At 34.1% G+C, this 21773-nt stretch overlaps 1 protein-coding gene across 17 annotated transcripts; it reads left to right on the top strand.

Annotated features, from left to right (window-relative positions):
• Positions 1-2852: 2852 nt before the first annotated feature.
• LOC113694904 (uncharacterized) lies at positions 2853-15166 on the top strand. Of its 17 annotated transcripts, none has more exons than XM_072055844.1 (9): positions 2854-3102; positions 7927-8182; positions 8302-9260; positions 10720-10780; positions 10864-10976; positions 12242-12332; positions 13943-14059; positions 14335-14382; positions 14758-15166. In XM_072055844.1, the coding sequence occupies exons 3-9, from the start codon at positions 8320-8322 to the stop codon at positions 14905-14907; spliced, it is 1521 nt and encodes a 506-aa protein (XP_071911945.1). In that variant the 5' UTR covers positions 2854-3102; positions 7927-8182; positions 8302-8319; the 3' UTR covers positions 14908-15166. The 17 variants fall into 17 exon arrangements, with proteins under 17 accessions (XP_071911940.1, XP_071911945.1, XP_071911948.1 ...); XM_072055845.1 differs by having other exon boundaries at positions 2855-3102; positions 7927-8122; XM_072055843.1 differs by having other exon boundaries at positions 2855-3102; positions 7927-8122; positions 8279-9260.
• Positions 15167-21773: the final 6607 nt, after the last annotated feature.

Raw genomic sequence — 21773 nt, 5'->3', positions numbered from 1 at the left:
AAGGGGAATTCAGTTGGCCATATAGCTCAGGGATTTGCCAAACTACCGCCCTATACGATTCATCTTCACAACCCCAAAGGGGGGAAAATGAGTGTATCCGTTGCACAATTATTCACTGGCATGTTAGGAGGAAATAGCCAACAATTTTCGTTTAAAATGATAATAATAAGAATCATAGTTATTAAACTCGGCCCGGAGAGGAGACCGACGAAGGAGGTGGGTCAACGGGTCACTGGTTCAACCGGTGGGTGAGTGGTTGAATCAGTGGGTCACTACATATATTTAAATATTATATTTTATAAATTTTGATATAGGATTTATGAGATAAATTGCAATAAATAATGTCATAACAAATATTCATTTAATTTAATTTGCTATAGAATATTTAATTCATATAAAAATCAGCAAAACATAAATTTAATTAGTAATCCACCAAACTTCAAGTGTAGATGTTTACTGTAATTATGTAGGTTATTTACAAATTTTAAATGCAAAAAATATTTTAAAAACAATAGTTGTCTTTAACATAAATTATGTAATATGTTATTTTTGAAATCTATTTTATAATTTATAGAATATAGGGGTCATAAGTTTTATTAAAAGATTCCAAATACATTTGTTTTGGAGAGTTTAAAAAAAATAAAGATGAAATTAACAAAACATTCATATAGCATAAGAATGGCCATTAATGAACAAGTGACAAAGTAGCCTGGTGGTGAGCTACGCACAAACAATACCGAAGGTCTGAAGTTCGAATCCAAGCAAAGGCTTGGACAAACATTTTTTCCTCAAACCCGGTCTGCCCACAAAATCGGCCGGGTTTTCGGTTTATTCCAGTTGAACCGTCGGTCCGTTAAAAAGTCAACGGTTCATATGCAGAAACGATCCAATTGAAGAATCGGCCCGGTTTATTGGCCGGTTCGCCTGGTTGACCGGTCGAACCGCCGGGCCGGGCCGGATTTAATAACTATGATAAGAATAGCAATGAAAGATGAAGAGATCAGAAAATGTCAGTAGTAGTTACCAGAAGAAAAGACGGTAGAGAAAATGCACTGATCAAAAGGGCAAGAAGCGAGGTCCCAGGTCTCATTTGGGTGTGAAAACAAACCCTCGCAAATCAATTCATTACCATCTGAAGAAAGCCTAATGAGATGCACCTACGAGAGCATCACAATTTGAAACTTCGAATCCAAGCAAAGGCTTGGACAAACATTTTTTCCTCAAACCCGGTCTGCCCACAAAACCGGCCGGCTTTTCGGTTTATTCCGGTTGAACCGTCGGTCCGTTGAAAAGTCAACGGTTCATATGCGGAAACGATCCAATTGAAGAATCGGCCCGGTTTATTGGCCGGTTTGCCTGGTTGACCGGTCGAACCGCCGGGCCGGACCGGATTTAATAACTATGATAAGAATAGCAATGAAAGATGAAGAGATCAGAAAATGTCAGTAGTAGTTACCAGAAGAAAAGACGGTAGAGAAAATGCGCTGATCAAAAGGGCAAGAAGCTAGGTCCCAGGTCTCATTTGGGTGTGAAAACAAACCCTTGCAAATCAATTCATTACCATCTGAAGAAAGCCTAATGAGATGCACCTACGAGAGCATCACAATTTGAAACTGCATCTCCAGTAAGAAAATATATTAGGAATGAAAAGCAATTAGGAGTAGTTTCTCCAACCTCATTTTCTTCTTTGAGACTGAGAGTGGCAGCGAGGAAGGACGTGTGATCGGTGTCTTCAAAGATCTTCGAGGAAACCCACCAATGAAAAAGGAAAATAAAACTTGGGTTCCTCTAAAAAATCGTGGGTTTCCTGCTAGATTTTAGTCTGCAAAATTTGTGTGTGTGAATGGAGGAGAAAGATAGTCTAGTGCGCAACGGAAGGTCAATTAGGTCTGTTTGAATGGTGAAGATGATGAAGAGAGGACAGAGGTTGTTTGGGTTTTAGGGTTTTTTCCCTTGATAAATTGTGATTTTGGTTAAAGAGTTTTTATTTTACTTGGTTTTGGTTAAAGAGATTAAGTTTTCTGTCCGGTTAATCGATTAATCAATTTAATATGGTCCGGGTTGGGTTGTTTGAGGGTTGGGTTTATCAAAGGACACTTGGCAAAATTATAAAGAGTGTGATAGGATGTGATACAGGGTATGACACAGAGGATCCGTTGCGAGGAGAAAGAGGAAGGTCATTAATGAGTTTAGAGGAATAAATTAGGAATTAATTAGGAATAAATTTGTCACATCACCTTATTTTAAACAATCTGCAACAAAATCAATAGTATAAGGTGCAAATCTCTGCAATTTTTTTTTTGGTCAATCATCACTTTATCTATTTATCTATAGGTGCAAATCTCTACAATTGAAAGAGTAACAGATTTCCATCCAAATGATCTCCAGACTAATAAATGCACTATCTTTATTTAAGCAAGCAGCCATTATGGTTCTTTTAACTAATTTTTCCACAAAAGTTGCATTGGCATATGATTATGGATTAATCTTTCAATATACACACTGTCAGCTTTAGATGAATGATAACTATATAAAAATTGAATTTAAATTCTAAATTTTACACGTGTCATGAATTCAACAGTGATAATGTATACACTATTAGTATATATAAGATTTACTCTAACATTATTAACAAGTAATAGTACTCAAAATAAAAAAGTTTGTTGTCACAACAATTTTTGCTAGAAAACAAACACTGCCCCCCCAACTTTAACTGCCCCCCAACTTTAACTTGGGAGGGATAACAATACATTTTTTGCAAGGGCTGCTTTGGCATTAAAACTTGTAATGTGGTATTTTTTAGTTGCCAACATATTTTCTTTTTCTTTCAATAAATGTCCCTTTGTATTCAGTTCATGTACTTTAACACATTTTTTCACAAAGATTGACACATTGTACAAACAACAAAAGTACTCTTACAAAATATACAAGAACTCCACAGTTTCTTCCTATTTCTCTTCACAGGGAATCCCAAAGCCCAGCCGCGAGAGGCTCTTCTTGGCCCCCTATAATATGCTAGAAACATCTGAAACAGAAACGAGCAGAAGGGAAATTTCCAGTGATTCCTATACCCCTGAATGTTTGCGGTGTCAAAAGTCAAAGGTATAACAATTTAATCTTTCATTGTTCATTTTCTTTTTTTTCTTGATTGTGTTTTTTCACTGTTTAAGATTGGAACTTTCATGTCTATTGTTATCTCGGTGAAATGTTTTGTGGGTTTTTGATAGATGTCCAATGTCTGCCTTGGCATGCATGTATCTGTATATTTCTGATATTTGTATTGGAAGTGATAGTTTTTAACTGTTGTCTGACTGTTTACGGAAAGATTTGAATCAGACTGAATTAGAAAAGGGATTTCCCTTATTTGGTATGTATAAATGCCGTATGTATATTAAGAATTGCTCGAGTTTTGTTGGATGGGATGAAAAATGGCAAAGAAGGCACTTTATGAAGTCGAATTGAGGATTAACCATGAAAAGAAGTTTGTGTGTATAATTGAAGATTTAAAGGCAAATAAGTCGTGAAAGGGGGATATAGATGAGTAATTTGAGAAAAAGGGCAATATACCCAAAGGGGGTAAGTGAGATTTCTAGGGCATAAAGTGCATAAATATAATGTGGGATTCTGCTTTGAAATTCGCTATGGATGAGTTACCGAGAATGATGTTCTCTATATGAGTTAATTGGGAAGAGATCCGAATGCTAGGGGAACTATTGCCTGAACAAACATTTAAGAAAGGGTCTGAGGCAAAAGACACGTTCAAGAACATCTCATCATATTTTGCTAAATCTGTATTGTGTAATTCCAGTCAAATTCAATTGGTTTATCAAGTGGATTTGTGAAAATTTTCCAATTAATGAAAAAGAACAGACTGAATGAAGAGAATATGAAGAAGAAATCAAGAGATATCTTGGGATTTTGTGACACTGAATATATGAAAATTGGTATGGAGATCAGTGTGCATGCTTAGCCATTGTCAAACGTCATAGCTATTGGAGAGCTTTGTGGTATTCTTTTCGAACATGGGGGAACAACTTTGTTGATCTTGAAAGATTAGCTGCATAGAAAGTTAAATTTGTAGAATTTAGGTATGAAATTTATATATTAACATATTCAAAAGCAAGAAAAGATGTAGAGAGGCTAGCAGTTATCCAATTTGAGTACTTTACCGGTATAGTTATCTGAGGTTATGGTAAAAGTAAATCTTAGGAAGCAGCTGAAAAAAGTGAAGTTCTTTTTCTGGTCAACTATTCAATCATGCCATTTAATCTAGGTCTGACAATGTACTGAGTGCATTGTATTTTGGGTTGTAAAAAGGCCAAACATGTTTTAACCGTGGAGCATGTCTTGAAGAATTCATATCTGTGCCTTTAATTGAATAACTTTACAGCAGTTACAACTTCTGGCTATGGTGTAAAAATTTTATACTGAGATTCTATAGTTGAAGAATTTTGAGAAATTGACTAAGAAAGAATCTAGCTGAAGCCACAGTGGATAACATTGAAGATGTTGAAAGGATAAATTTGAATGAGAAGTCATTGATACTCTATGAGAAGACTAACTGAAGTATAACATCGGCATTGTTTCTGGCCAAGAAGTCATTGTTGACCCTTGACAATAATCAGCCATAAATGAATTATTCTGGCCGAGAAATCAACCTGACAACAATTCAGGTATATCAGTGAATTTACTGGCTTGCATCTCTGATGGGAAGCTGCGCTTGGAAATTCCTTGCATTTTGTAATGCATGCATCATTCTAGTGCCATTATACATGGATGACACAGCTGAGGAATTTGATATAACATTTAGCATGTCACAGCCAAAAAAAAATGAAGATTATTTAATGTTTAAAAAAATGTTTGTTACGTGAGGTACCATTCCTGTTCTCTTTTCTCCTGGAAATCCAGTGTACAATGTGAATAGCTTTAAAAGCTTTAGAAAGACTTCTCTGGTCGATGCTTATGCTGAGCAGAAGTATGTTGTGTGAATGAGCATGTATGTTCATTTCATTTGAGGGAAATGTACTAGAGGGAAATGTGCTAGAGTTAGAAGCCTAGTATGCTGTAACAATTTTTCCACTAAGATGGTAGATGAAGTGGTTACTGGAGCTCCTAGTTTCTGTTATTGTTTGTTCAAAAAGTACTCATGAACAGTTACATCCTGTTCTGTAAGAAACGAGATGACTGCTTTATTCACATAGCTGCTCTCTCTCTTTCTAGGCTCAGGAATAACTTAGGTGCTATAGTGGGTAGAGGCAGGAGAGGGAAGATAGAGTTGGTGAAAGTCAACAGGAGAAGAGGGAGGAGAAAGAAGATTGCAGAGTGGAGATTCTTGAGAGAGATTACAGAAAGAAAACAGATAAAAGGTAGTTGATTGGTGGATTTCGTTCTCTAGTATAGGAATTGTGTTTGGAGTTATTTACAGAAAGGGAGCTCATTTCAGTTTGTTTTACCAAAACCTGTTTTGAGCTGTTGCCATATGTTTTTCCCACTAATTTAGCTTGTTTTAATCTGGAAAATATGCTTTTTAAAACCTTGGAGCTTATTCTTTGAAACTACTTTCTTCTAAAATGTTGTGTTTAATCATTGTTGAAAAGCTAGAAAGATACAGCCCCTGGTGGAAATTCTAATCCAATTCTGGAGGTATTCTAAACTCTGATACTCTATGCTCTGCATCAGAGGAGCATTAGGATTGAAGGGATGATCTGGAATGCTATCATCCTCTATATATATATATCATCCTCTATGTATATATATATATTTTTTTCTGTATCACATCGCAGACTTCTTCTGCCTGCTATTGTCAAAGAGTTTTCAATATTCTCTGGAGAAAAATAAACCCCTTTACCAGCTAGCAGTTGGATAAATTTGTGATGGAGAACATATGTTTGGGGAGGTCCCTGTAAGAAATTGTAGTGGCTGAAACTGATTCTTGGGGAAGCACAAGGATGAATTAGTTTCATGTACATAAACATGGGAGAAGTTAATCCTCTTACACAGAGTTCTTGGCTGCTGAACCAACTGTAAACTTTCTTCATAGTGTGTTTTCATGAGAATTTGGAAACTTAACCTGAGCGCCTACAACCTCTACAACCTGCGGATTACGTTAATTACTTAATTATGCCACAACTATTCAAATAAAACCATAAGGATGGATTCTAATGAAGCTATTTAAGAGCTCTGGCTTTGAAAATTTAGCTTCAGTATGTAATTTTTTGTTATCCCTCAAGGATATTAATTGCTCAACAATTTTAGGATATCTGGATAGGTCCTATTGCATTTGAATGATTAACTGTGGATAAGGGCTTGTACTGAATCCAAAGTCATAGGAATTGTAAATTGATGAACTGAAATCACACTAAATGGAGCATATCGAATTTGACTGTTCTTGTTAAGACAGATTGTTTTGCATATGTTGAAACAGTGAAATAGATAAACAGAGGAACTTGACAGGATACCGTTTTTGTATTGATTTTGAAGCCGCATAAATTGATGAAATGTAAGATGGTAGAAAAAAATTGCAGGATATGAAAGAAGAGTAAGATTCCTAGTATATTATTTAGTGGCTTAAAAGTGCCTGCATATAAAGAAAAACACATGAAGGACTCAAACCTGGTAGATTAGGCTTTTGTCATTTTGCAGGGTTAGGAATTGGGCAGATGGAAGCAAACAGGTGGTTTTTCTGATAACTGCGGATGCTTCATTAAAAATGCTGCATTTGGTAGTTCTGTTCAAGTGCATGCCCCATTTTTGAATTGATTAGTTAGTTATTTGGAAGAAACTTTCTGATAAAGGTGAAAAGAAAGTGTTTAGATGGAAGTTCCTTGCAAGCAAAATGTTTGATGTTAGACTTGTTCTTTTAGGGAAACTTTTATGTTGAAAGTTAAGTAATATTTTTGAACTGTTTTCATTTGTATCTTACATACGGATAGTAACTTCCTCAATTCTCTTCATGAGATGTAGCAAGTACGGCATATGGTAAAATGGAAGATTAATCTCATATGGACAGTTGTGCAGCATATTCTTTTAATATAAAAGAAAGTGGAGATCCCACTTGATCCAATCCTGACTGAGAGGTGTGGAGAAGGGGAGGGGCGGTTGATGCCCAAATTCATCAGAAAATGATATTGGTTTTAAAATAGGTATTTTGTTAGTTTTGAGCTCTCTCATTTGTATGATAATTGATATGATCTTTAATTCCATAAATCGTGAAATAGAAGTCAAGGAGATAACTTTAGATAGTTTTAAATCATTGCATGCACTTCACAACAAACTGCATCTAGTCCACATTTTTAGCCTAATAGCAACCTAGGGTGTTCGGGCAGGGATATATCTGCAAACAGGGAAATGGCTCCTTAATAAGATAGTTTTACACCCACAAAAGGAGTATAGAACGATCCAAATTAATGATAATGCTAGCAAAGTGTGAGTAGTTTCTTTCTGAATGAGATTATTATGGACATGGTGAAGTTAGGGCTATTGACAATAGTGAACAGCATAATGCTTCAGAAATATCTGACAAGTGCAATGCTGCACTAGCACTCTCTTGGGGACTCTATACCAATACATTTGCCGGGTTATGAATTGCTTAAAACTTTTGGTACCAGTTAGCTGTATAGAGTAGGAGGGTTGTTGTTCATGCATGGCAGCATTAAAATTGTGATGCTCTAAAGGGAACCAGAAATAACTTTAAATAAGAAAGAAATGGAGTCAGAAATTGCAAAATTCAGGGGCAGATCCTGGTTATGTTGGAGTGTCTAGTGAAGCACAAAATCTCCAGTTTTGTCTAAAAATTTGCTTACACAATTATTTTTAGGTCATTAATTTTCTGTATGGTAGCAAAGAATGTTTTCAAAAGAAATTACTGGGCCTTTTGGCTTTACATTATCTCATGAGAATCTGAACATATTTCTTTGGTTTCGTCAGGTTGCCTGATGAATCACTGGTTCATACAGCTATAAGGCTGGTTTGCTTTTTATACTATTGACTCTGACGCCAAAGGTAGAAATACATGTCAATGGTCTTGGCTTCATTGATAAGGACAACATACAGCTAAGTCTGTATTCGGATGGTTTTAGAAGTGAGATGCTGATACAGAGCTTGATAGCTGGTACCGTTGAAGGTGCTATATCTTTTGTATCCTGTTTTGGCACTCAAGACTTTTCATGCAACCAATATCCAGGTGTTGAAACTTGGCAGGACTATACTCAATGTGAACAACATCCTCATGATAAATTCACAAATTTGCTTTCAAGTAGTGATGGATCTTGTTCCTTAGGTACTCCGAATGCTCATTTGCAGATAACAAGTTGTGCTACCATGACTGGAAGTTCTGTCCCTATGTGTGTTTACAAGCGAAAGAAGCAGCAAATTACATCTAGTGCTATTTGCCCTGTCCAAATATCTGTGAGCACCAAGCCTGGTGGTAGATCAAATTCTTCCATTAGCTCTCATGCCCCTTCAGGATCTACCAAAGAACATACATTATCAGTTGAGGCTGAAACAGAAGTTACTGGATCTCCTTGCAAGCCATCTGTCAAGTGCAATACAGATGGCATTGTTTCAAAGTCTGCATCTTTTAATGGATGTCTTGTTGGTGGCGAAGAGCCTTCTTCAGAAGAAGCCCTTAGAAGTGACTCAAGAAGAATTTTGGATGTCTGCCGTATTGATGATAGTTGTTCATCATCAAAGTTGAATCTGGGCATTGCTACTGCTTCACATCAAACTGATGTGGATGATACTGGGGAGTGTTCCTCATCTGGTGTATCTATTTTGGAGCGATCATGGGATAATATGTCAGGAAAAGATTTTTGCATTTCCATTCTTAGAAGTCAGGGGCTCCTTCAAAGAGTATCAGCTCAGCAGCACCATGCCCCTGCTGATGATTCATGTGCTAACTGCTGTTCAAGGAAATGCAAAGTGTGTAATAATTCAGAAACTACACTTAATATGTTAATTTGTGATAATTGTGAAGATGCATTCCATGCCTCTTGCTGCTATCCTCGCATAAAGAAAATACCGATTGATGAGTGGTTTTGCTACTCTTGTTTAAAAAAGAAAAGGAAATTATTGATGGAAAAATCTACTAGTAACTCTCTGAATATTGACAATGGAAGTGGCCAATGCAGAAATGCGACATCTGAAGGTGAATTAGGGCCTATAGAATCTATGTTAAAGGACATGGAGCCTTGTAAATTCCCTGTGAGAATTGGCCGTGAATTTCAAGCAGAAATCCCAGACCGGCCGCATCCAATTATCGAGTATGTCTCTTCGTAATTGTTTCACATCGAGTGCGTTTTGGCTTCTTTTGAATTAGTCATATTTTACTTGGCATGAATTTCTATGTGGTGTATGGTGAAGGAAAACTGGGTGACTATTTTGGTACTTATTTGTACGTAAATATATAAGTGGATAATTTAGTTTCATCAGTCTTGAGAATATATCTCTTATTATTTTGGTACTATATGTACATAAGTGGATAACTTAATCAGTCTTGAGAATATATCTCTTGCATGGTCATGTCTGGGTCTGGTCATAAGTTTTACAAAGTACTTGGAGTTTCTGTTTTATGATCTTGTGATTTTTCAGCAATACTGATTGTTAAATATTGTGCTTGTATTTTCACCATATATAAAACAAGGGTAACAGAGCCAAATAGATATTCTTCATAATGTTCTTTCGTGTAGGAGACCTCCATTAAGAATTTGCTGGCAGAGAAGGAATCTCAAGTTGAACTAAACTTGTAACCATCTTCATGATTGCTTTATGACTCAACTATTCATTCTTGGAAACAAAACATAGGAAATGGAATATGCATTTTAATCACCATGACTATGGGATGGTTGGTTAGTTTGATCACAATGACTATGGGATGGTTAAAATAAACGATTGTCTATGGAGTATTTTGGTTGTTACTGAAATGGCTTCAAATCAAGTACAAATCTGTCATTTTCTGGTTTACTTTGATGAGCTTGAAATTCTTAGTCTGAGCACATTTTCTTCTTGTTTTGGATTAGTTCATGTACTTCTCCATTTTCTTCTGTCATAGATTCTATGTGATTGTGATATGGTGCCAACCATCTTAAGGCTGAGTATTATACTCCTTTTTCTTGTATCTGCATTTTAATTCTGCTATTTTCAAATTGTTTATTTGTTGATTTGTGAACATTTCTCTGTTGATGCCACATTTTGATTTCAATCTTGATTGTGCTTTTTCTTCTGTAGTTTTAGTGGTAAAATTTTTCATTTCTTATATGGTTTTAGGTTCAGAAGTATGAGCATAAAAAAGTTGTTGCAAGGCTGGGGAATTGTGCCAGTCTCGAATTATTTATGTCCTTCTTTACCATCCTTGCAATACTTCATGAAGCTCATGGTAGCGCTTAAATGGTGTTAAAGTAATAATGACTTCAGTTTTCCATTAACTGGAAGCAACAGTTTCTTTTGGAACTGATCATCTTATGCCACCTTCTCTCGCCAGCATTGCCTTTTTGCTTCTTTGGCCAGCATTGATTATCTGATGGCACATGGTGTATCTATTACACAATTTAGTTTGTTATGCACACTATTCAAGGGCATTAACTTTCATCACTTAGTATTATTTCAGGTCTTCTGTTCAATTCGTTTTGTTTAAGGTAGTTGATTGTTGCTATTGAGTTTATATTTTGCCTGTCCTCCATGTTGGTATTACCTTGGTCTTATTTATGATTCTTTTTGGTTCAGTGAAGTTGATCCTACGAGTGAACCAGAGGAGATGATTCAATCTGAGTATCTCTATTTGCATGTAAGACTTCAATCAGTTTTTGGAACCTTGTCCTCTTGAGAACAGATTTCCCAGATTAACTCATTTTTTTAAACTTGTATCAGAACTCCAGCAAGACACCTCAGCTTAGTTCTATTGGTAATTGGGTACAATGTCAACAGGTGATTGAAGGTATTGGAGAACATGTTGATGGAACAATATGTGGAAAATGGCGAAGGTCTGCTTTCTTTTATGCACTAATATAGCTCTGATGGTTGATTTTGGATGCTTCGTGTTGATACCTTATTTGTTATAGTAGTTATTTATCAGATGAGAATAAATTTGCACATCTTAGGACACATGTTCAGCCTTGATGAAACAATGTTTAGAACCTTGAACTGCAATAATAGGACCTTAAACTTGGATTCTCTCCGATGAAAACTATTCTTTCAGTTACAGGACAGTCAATTTTTATTATTTATTTATTTCTATTTTTGGGTTTAATAACATTACTTTAAAGATTAACATTAACCTGGATTATCATTAAGCTAAAGGATATAGTATGCTTATTTCTCTGTTGTGACCTGCAAAGTTTTATTTGCATAGTTCTTTTCTTTTGGATCTCTTTCCTTATTAGCTTGCATTATATTTGCATGTCTGCTGAAAATGTTTCAGACAGATTTGCATCATTTCAAGATTGACATTTCACTAAGAGGTTATTCTAGAACCAAGATGCTAATAAGATGATTTTAGCTGGTCTGTTCATATTAGCTGAAATAAGATGGTAGTTGTGTATAAAGACCTACCAACAGAGATAGTTAATGTTGCCCTACATCAGATGTATTGTACAAAATTTTGTGGGAGATAGATATATAGAACAGCATGTTTAGGTTTCCTTTCTTTTCCACTGGCATCTTTTCCTTTCCTTTTCTTCTTCTTCTTCTTCTTCTTCTTCTTCTTCTTTCTTCTTCTTTTTCTTTCTTTCTTTCTTTCTTTTTTTTTTTTTTCCAATCAGAATGGTGCTTAGAGGATAGAAGTTTCCCCCCTTTTTTTTAACTTTTCAGGGATGAATTCTAGATCTCCGCTTAAGTTAGCAACTGAATCTGTACTAATTTATGTACTTGCCACAACTAAGTTTTACTTTATGTACTGGCTGTGAATATCTGTCTGCTTTCATTTGTTCATGACTGTAAATACTTGTTTTTATCTGGTCTAATTTAATTTCCTCCAACACCTATTTGTCCCAATTTCACTGACATTTTGATTCAAATTCTTTAAGTCCAACTATGAGCTTTAATCTATTTGTGTTTCCACAAGCTATTAATACTTCTTCTTCTTCTTATTTTTGTTTTTATTTTTTTCTCGGGTCTTTTAGCAGTTGCTGACTTTTTTAGCTTTCATACTTGTCCTGAATTTAACTCTTGTACCTTTTGCAGATTGTTGTGGGACTTTTTCATTATTTTCCCCCTGTGGTGCTTAATATCCTAGGTTTTTAAATTATAGGGCCCCGCTTTTTGAAGTTCAAACTGATGACTGGGAATGCTTCCGGGCTGTTCTTTGGGATCCTTCTCATGCTGATTGTGCTGTTCCACAGGTAAGTTGAACTTACAGCATAGTCTTGTACCCCATTTGTTTCCTGTTTTTAATTCATTCACTAGTTCTGGTCCTTATAGCTGGTTTTGATACGTTAATCAATCATGGTGTTTTTGGTCTTTCCTGTTTACTTTATGTATACAATGTTTGGAGTTAAGGGTTCAGTTGTCCTTATAATGAATGCCTTTCAGATGTTTCTGATTGCAAGATGCTCAGAGATTTTGAGTTATAGTTGTAATTAGGGGCTTACAGGTTAAAATGTTATATTTGAACATAGAGTTACGTGGATTTGACGAGTTTTTAAAATTCACTTGCTTGTTGCATCCTACACTGTTTTGGTAGTTTAACATAACTAATATAAGTTTCTTTGTTACATTAAGGGGCAAGTGTAAATCTTGTTACATTAGTAAGACCTACAATCACAATTAGGATTAGGAATTTATGCTGAAAATCTGGATCCCAGACTATAGTTGTTTATAGGTCGTCAACAGAAGTTTTGCAACCTTGCTGCTTCTATCCTATTTAGATTCATTGCTAGTATTAGATTTTTCAGTCAAGCATCTTGCAGTGATTTATTTGTTTTTATGAGTTAGAAATTCAATCCACTTGTGTACTCGGATTTGATAATGCAGCAAATGCCTTGCATCTTAAGAATTTGTTAGTGAGGAGTAAAGTATTTTTCTGCTTTCTGTTTGGTTTCCTCGAGAATTTGACTAAATTATATATGATCTCTTGACTAAGGTTTTTATTATAATTATTTTAAGTTCAAGGCGTTTCTTAAATGTATCTTTGAGATTACGTACAAGACAGTGTTATCGTGAACAATTTTCTTCCTCAATTTGATCCATGTTGGAGGCTTTGGTCTAAGTTTAGTTATTGAATAACTAGGCTTTGCATTAGCTTAGGTGTGACTGTCATGGTGCCTTAGACAAAAGAGATAAAACAACCTAGAGAGAGAGAGAGGATGAATTTAAGGAAATCTGTCACTGTATCCACATCAGATATGGAAAAAGATGCTATTGTAGGCAAATGCAAATACATTTTGTGTGTTGGAAAAGCATTGCTGAAGGCAAAGGTTGTATTTTAGTGCAAAAGGTGACATGGTCATATCTAGAAACCAAACAGGTGAAACAGCAATTGGTTAAAGAGAATTTTGTTTAAAAGATGTATAATATGATTGCTACAAGAATGTTTATTTCTTTGTTAGCACAAATAGTCTAATGTGGCTGTTGATCTTTAGCCTCCAATGTGGAGGACTTCAATCTATTCTCTTTTTTTTTGGTAGATTTTTACCTAACAAATACTGTTGGACTGTTTTGATCTACTCTATTTTGCTTACATGGTTGGTGGACCAGACATGTCTAATCCAAGCGTTACCTGATTTGGCTTTTTGATTTTTTTATGATTGTGAACTTTTTTGAACTTTCTGATACAACAACTTATAGACCAAAAGATAGTGTTGATACAAAAGTGTTGTTGCTTTTGCTTACTTTTCAGGGTGAAATTAGAATATAACTTCGTACTCTAGATTACTTAACATGTTATCTATGATTAGCATGCTTACTAAGAAAACATAACTTGAGCCATTCATGAGATATGTTCTGGGTTAAGGGGTGCTGCAGCAGCAGAGGTTTGTTTCTGCAAAGGGAAAGGAGAGTCAGCTGGGGAACTGGGGAAAAGGGACCACATTGCAAGATGCGTCTTGTGCTGAAAGAGAGGGGTAATAGGGTGAGCAGTAGTTTACAGACTGATTCTAAACATGCCTAGTTTTGCTGCCAAGGGTTTTGCAGAGATCAAGTTCTTTAAATGACAGGCAAAGGCCTTTGTTTCTTGATGATGTTCCTTAGACAATGCAAAGTATTTTTTTCATTTTGTATTTTGTTATTGCTGTTTCTGGGGGCTTGTTGTACTCAAATCTTCTATAACTCCCTTCTCATATGATTCAGTAAGCTGTTCATTTTCTATTCTTTTCTGAATTGCCTTTTCCTTTACTTATGTTTCAGGAGATACCTACTGATCAAGTTCTAAGGCAGTTGAAGTACATAGAGAAGGTATGCCATTTTATTTTTTTTTCATATCACATTTTCTTTATTTATCTAGTCAGAACTCAGAATTGTTGTTGGTTTATAAATGTCAGCAATCACCCGAATCTTCAATAAGGCGACTTCTCTCTTTCCCTTCTTCCTGTTCTTTCATTTTGTGAAATGTCCTTTATTTACTTCCAAGTCTTAATCTATGTCTCCCCATTTTACCATAGTCCACAGCCAGCTCTGTATGTGATTGTTGCCGACTTATTATTATTTTTCTCTCTATTTTGAAGCTTTATTTTGCATATCTTGGTTGATGTTATTAGAACTTCTCAATCTAGTCCTACATGATATTATAATCTTTGCAAATAATTGTACATTCAGAATAATTTGCATTAGTTGTACTCTTGCAAATCAGTTGAGGCCGCGCCTGACTGCAAAAAGGCGGAAGTTGGATCAGAGGAAGTCCTCGTGTTCACAAATTTCAAAACAAGAATGAAGCAGACCCCCTTTTGGGGACAACACATATCTTGTATAATTTACAATTAAGCAGGTTTGCAAAACTAGCCCTCGGATAACTCTCACCATCATAGAAGCCTGTTGTTAAAACGTTTGGAAAAAACGTTCAACTATTGCTAGTTGCTATATAGGTTTCGAAATTTTGAGCTTCTGCCTTGCGAGGCATTTTGTTCTGCGAAAATGTGAATTTGCGGGTTTAACTTTGGCATTGTTTTGGGAGTTTGTTCCCCCTGTAAATACCATTTTCAAACTTTAAAGATCTGCAGAGTTTTTGCAGCTTCATTTTAAACACTTACTCTGGATGTTTATGTTATTGCTTGTGAAGTCGAAGATGACGTACTAAATCATTTTCCTTTTGACTGTTACTTGTAAGAAAACTAGGAAGACATAGCTACACACTGAGCATATATATATATATATATATATATGTTTAGAATAGGAGTCTGGCTGCATAATTTGACGTGGTGTAGCTGTTGAGGTGGTATTTTCTTGAGTATATGGAGACCACTTGAAGCACTTGATAATTGACAGTAGATTAAGTAGAGACCACTTGATGCAAGTGATAATGGACAAAGTGGATTAAGATGAGTATAGTTGGTTTATCATTATGTTTTCTGTTGTTCAAAAAATTTGTATATATATATATAGTAAATCTTATATACACTGACAGTATGTACACTATCACAAGTAGATTCATGATATATGTGTAAATGTTGAATTTAAAATTTAAATTTTGCATAGTTGTCATCCTTTCAATACTGGTCACTATCACAATTAGATTTATGATATATGTGTAAATGTTGAATTTAAAATTTAAATTTTGCATAGTTGTCATTTATCCAACACAGGCAGTATATAAAAGATTAATCTATATATATATATATATAAACTTTTAATGTCATTATTTGCTTCTTAATCAATCAATCTTAATTTCAGTTTAGTTGTCAAATTTTCTTAAACTTTATATAGTTTCTTTCAAGGAAAAAATAGAGATAAAAAAGTAGATTGTTCTTTGACTACTGACTTGGACGGACATTATAATCTGACTAACAAGCTTTGTGAAGGTAATCTAAACATGTATAGTACGCATTATTGCAATTAACGTTTAGTAGCATTGGTGATATGGATAATAATGAAGTTTCACAGTTAACAGACTACTACAGAACATACATTTTAAAGTTTATTGCACTTTGCATCCGTCAACTATCCAAATTGCACTTTGCACCCTGAACTTTGAATTTCTCAATTTACCACCTTCAATTGTTATTTTTTTTGAAATCCATTAATCAATTAAATTCTGGCAAGTTGAAGTAGATTTCATCTGGTTAATAATTGGTAAAAAGTCCCTTTCAATCCTTGGTCCTAATTAGGAAAGGAGTAAAATTGCTAATTTCTCCCTCACATGAACAGCTAACAAAAGGTTTACTCTTGGAGTTTCTGTTTTATGATCTTGTGACTTTTCAGCAATACTGATTGTTAAATATTGTGCTTGTATTTTCACCATATATAAAACAAGGGTATCAGAGCCAAATAGATATTCTTCATAATGTTCTTTCGTGTAGGAGACCTCCATTAAGAATTTGCTGGCAGAGAAGGAATCTCAAGTTGAACTAAACTTGTAACCATCTTCATGATTGCTTTATGACTCAACTATTCATTCTTGGAAACAAAACATAGGAAATGGAATATGCATTTTAATCACCATGACTATGGGATGGTTGGTTAGTTTGATCACAATGACTATGGGATGGTTAAAATAAACGATTGTCTATGGAGTATTTTGGTTGTTACTGAAATGGCTTCAAATCAAGTACAAATCTGTCATTTTCTGGTTTACTTTGATGAGCTTGAAATTCTTAGTCTGAGCACATTTTCTTCTTGTTTTGGATTAGTTCATGTACTTCTCCATTTTCTTCTGTCATAGATTCTATGTGATTGTGATATGGTGCCAACCATCTTAAGGCTGAGTATTATACTCCTTTTTCTTGTATCTGCATTTTAATTCTGCTATTTTCAAATTGTTTATTTGTTGATTTGTGAACATTTCTCTGTTGATGCCACATTTTGATTTCAATCTTGATTGTGCTTTTTCTTCTGTAGTTTTAGTGGTAAAATTTTTCATTTCTTATATGGTTTTAGGTTCAGAAGTATGAGCATAAAAAAGTTGTTGCAAGGCTGGGGAATTGTGCCAGTCTCGAATTATTTTTTAATTGGACGTAGTTTAAAACTATTACAAAAATTAGTAGATTTGGACTTTAGTGTTTGCTTCTGATAAATAAAAAAAAATGTCATTTGCAAAATATTTTTGTATAAAAAAACTGATAGGCAAAAGTAAATAACCATAAGAGATGGTTATACTCTCTTATGTCAACCGTGTTATTAAGATTTTCTTTAATATTCTTCATTTCCTTGATACTTTCATCTTCATAGCAGTGTTAATGTATAAGAGGAATTTAAGAATAATTTGTTTTGGAAAAGAGAATTTCTTCTCATTTTCAAATAGGTTAAAGATTCTTGTAACACAAAAATGGTATTTTTTTAGTTAATTAGTTCATTTGTTTGGCTAAATTGATTTCAAAAGTTATAATTTTTAAATGATGAAGAATTCTATCAATAATAGGATACTCTTAAAGTTAAAAAACAATAATCTCAATTTAAATGTAAATTTAATAAGTAATTATCTCACTTTAAACATAAAAAGACACATACTTCATATTTTCATTTACAAACCAAAATGTAAGTTCTCAGATTTTATTTGAAAACGAATCTTAAATATTAGCTTGACATAAATAACACAACAAATCTAACAACTTATATGCAACTCTGTTATTAGAATATTGATTCACAAAAGGAGATTCTTCCCCCTAAAGCAAATAAGGTCAATGTGATAGTTCTTTTGAGTAACATTGGTCGAGTGGAGGATGAGCATGCTGATGATTTTGAGGCATTGATTTTTTCAAACTCTTTTGCTAATTTGGGACAAGAGAAATTTTTATTGTTGGCAGAAGACATTGATATATGTGTGTATTTGTCTATATATATATTTATTTATTTATTTATTTATTTGTATCATGAGAAATCAATTTTACTAGGTCGTGGCAAGTAGAAAAAGAGTAGGTGAGGGTCAGGCCCTTGGTATTGGATTGTAGTTTTGCATTGATTGAGGGTTTTCTCATGTTCAAGTTAAAGTAGACTCGAAAGTGCTGGTTCATTTCATATCAAATGGAGCATTGGCAACTTGACCATTGTGTAATGTCATAATAAACATTCATCAGTTTTTCTTTGCTTTCGGTCTCAATAGCTCATATATATATATATATATATATATATATATATATATATAAAAGAGAGAGTTGGAGAATGAACAGTAGCTTTTTGGTCAAGTGGATATGCCGTGATTTTTGTGACTTTGAGGTGTGTTTTGGTCTTTTGGATCTTTTATAAGCATCTTTTACTACTGTTACATGTTGCACCAATGAAAATGGCAGTAAGATATCCGGCAAATTACTCAAGTGCTGAGCTCAACATTTTTTGTCAGTATATCCAACTAGATTTTTACTGCAACGGCATCCAAAATTCTTTGTGCAAATAAGCGACGAGTCAGATACACAAATTGCCACTATCATGATATATCATGAATTTTTCCACTAAATATTATTCACTTATTTTTGCCTACCATACAGCATCACCAATCAAAAACTTTTTGATGTACTTTAGTAGAGATGAAACAGAGCATATGGTAAGATCAATATTTGCAACAAAATAAAATATATTGCAAATCAAAATCCACTTTAATTTTTTCTTACTTTTGCTACTAATTTTCAGGTCATACCAGCCAAATTTTTGCCGCATATAGGACCCCATATGCGAAGAACAGCAATACTAAAAAATGGAAACAAATTTTGGTTTATTAGATTACATGAAAGTCCCGCAAATTCTGGCTGGAAAGTATTTCTATGCGATCACCAAATACAAGAAAATTTCATGATCCAATTTTTTCACGTAGGTGTAATGGCCTTTCGAGTGCAGATATCTGCTCCAAATCGTTGCTCAACTTTCTATGAATGGAACATTTTACCAGCCCAAGACTATGGCCAAAACGAATACGGTATGCTACAAAATTATTACTCTCTAATTAAACACAATTTATCAACCTAATTGTTATCCAAAAAAACTGCAGGAACATTCTGCCCAATAGAAGGACTACTAACAAAGTTTCAATTCTATTTGACAATACAACCATATGATATAGACTACTTGGTAATTTTCATATTACACAAAATATTTAGCATATCAGTGTATCAATATTCTTACAAAAATTTCACATCTTTTTATGACAGGAATTACGTCCAGATGATGCCTTCCATATTCTACCAAATAAAGATAGCATAATTGTGCTCTATTGTCAACAAAAGACTTGGGACATAAAAGTTGAGGAAAATTATTTAACAAATGGATGGAAAAAGTTGACAAAATTTCATTTAATTAAAGTAGACTATACTATCGTATTTACTCACTTAGGATTGAACAAATATGCACTTCAGATATTTGACGATGAACTTGTTCAAGTGTATCCAATATAATCTAAATAAAATACAATTAAAATGTTCACAAACTCAACGCAGTTATTTAACATTGCTACTCTAATAAACATAGTCCAATGAAATCCAATGAATAACATTGTTCACAAACTCAACGCAATTATTTAACATTGCTACTCTAATGAAATCAATTCCGGATGCACTTTTGTTCCACTATCATATAACTATCAACTCAACTATGCATGTAATATCTTATGGACTGACTTCCATCCATGTAACTGCACTTCCTTCACTCTGTAACCGTCTTTTTATTCTACTTTCATGTAACTATCAGTCCAACTATACATGTAACTATCTTGTGGACTGACTTCCACAAATGTAACAACACATCCTTCGCTTTGTAATTTCAACTATACTTTTTCCCACCTTTATAATCACTTAACCCACACCACATAATTTATATTAATCATATAATTCTCTACACTACAACAAATACACAATAACTAAAAATTGTGCAACTTAACACGGGAAATATTAGCTCTCCTGCGCATCGCGCAGGCCGTCCCACTAGTATATATATATATCAGAAACTCAATTCTGTAATCAATTTTATGGCATCCTTAGATGTTCCTTGACAGCAAGTTTCCGTTTCTCCCTTCCATCTTCCAAGTTTTAAGCTTCTACCTAAACTTCATTCACTAGCACAACTAGAAAGAATTGAATTTCCATATGATATGACCTTTAATTTAAACGAGTAGCATTCCTTGTTTATGTTTCTTTACACTTCATTTAGAATTAGAGGTTAAATCCATGTTCGCTCCTCTTTGTAAATTATTTTTATTCTATTAGTAAAATTGGAGCTGGCATCCCCCTAATTGGGTTTGCCAAAAAAAAAAATGCTATTAGAAATTTTTTTTCTAAAGATACAATGCTTTTAAATTTAACTTAACTTTGCCATTATGAATTAGTTTAGCCAAAAATGTAATACTTCTAATTAAACAAATAATTAACCATCACTATTGCATTTAGTATCACATATGTCGTAATATTATATAAATGTTATCTTTTGCCTAAAAGTGTAATCACAACATTACTAATTACGAGCAATAATGCAAAAATCATTATTTTACGTTTATATTTTCAATTATAAAATTTGATCGAGTCTCTATATCCTCCACAAGTGCAATTTATTGAGACTAATTGATGCAAAAAATGTTTATGTCTTTTAAAATATTCACAAATTTGGAGAAAAATAATTGTACAACTCATACTGCAATTCATTAAAACTACATTTGAATGCAAGTGTCTTAGATGATTCCTATTGTAATGATCTTTAATAGTTTATGGTAAGTTTTAGATTAGAGTTAATCTTTTATATACACTGACAGTATATATATATATATATATATATATATTATGGTTGGATGCATGACACATATGTAAAATTTAAATTTCAAAATTTTGGTTAGTTTTAAAAAGGTCTTCTCCTGTCTGACCCCTTAGGTTTTTTCCATCTTCATCATTCCCTCCCTCCTTTTCAAAGCACTTCTCCTATCCCCTCTCTTAGGTTTTTTACTTCCATCATTCCCTCATTCCTTTTTAAAGCACTTCTCCTGTCCTATTCCTTAGGTTTTTTCCCACTTTCCTCATGACAACATTTGCCACTACTTTTTAATCATGACAACTGCTGTCACCAATAAGGTAATGTTGAGGATTCATTTCAATATAGACCTTTTTGAGTGAGTTACTCAAAAGAAATATTCCCTATTCCATCGCGGATCTACCAAGCAAAGATCATTTTCACAAATTGTTTAGTAATTGCGATTTTAATGAGGGAGATTGTTTTCCATAAATTCCTGGCATAGCAACTTTCACAATGGTCAAGATTGACACAGAATCATTAGAGGGAGGATCGAGTGTACCCTAGAGGCTTGAGTCGTACGCGTAAAATAAGCCAAATTTATGATTGATGTCCCGATAACTGACATTTTGAAAATAACTTCAAGAATTACATAGAATCAATGAACTTTTTTTTAAACATCACTTTGTATTTCGTTCAAAAACTGCCCAAGTAGGGACTCCAAGCGTCTCAAGTTCCGGCACAAATTTTTGCACATAGACAGAAACTTACTAGAGTCTACTGCTGCATCTCTTAACCTCTAAATTTTTGACATAAATGTTTCATACGTACAGACACAAATTAACTAAGAGTCTACTGTTGCATATGCATCTCTTCATATTTCATTCAAAAACTGCCCAAATAGGGACTCCAAGCATCTCAAGTCCTAACATAAAGTTTTACACAGAGACAAAAACTGACTAGAGTCTACTGCTGCATCTCTTAAGCTCTATATT

This window comes from Coffea arabica, chromosome 6e (assembly GCF_036785885.1).
Source record: "Coffea arabica cultivar ET-39 chromosome 6e, Coffea Arabica ET-39 HiFi, whole genome shotgun sequence".
In the NCBI taxonomy this organism is placed as follows: Eukaryota; Viridiplantae; Streptophyta; class Magnoliopsida; order Gentianales; family Rubiaceae; genus Coffea; species Coffea arabica.
The sequence above is the reverse complement of the archived record's forward strand: the minus strand, read 5'-3'. Positions and strand labels throughout refer to the sequence as shown.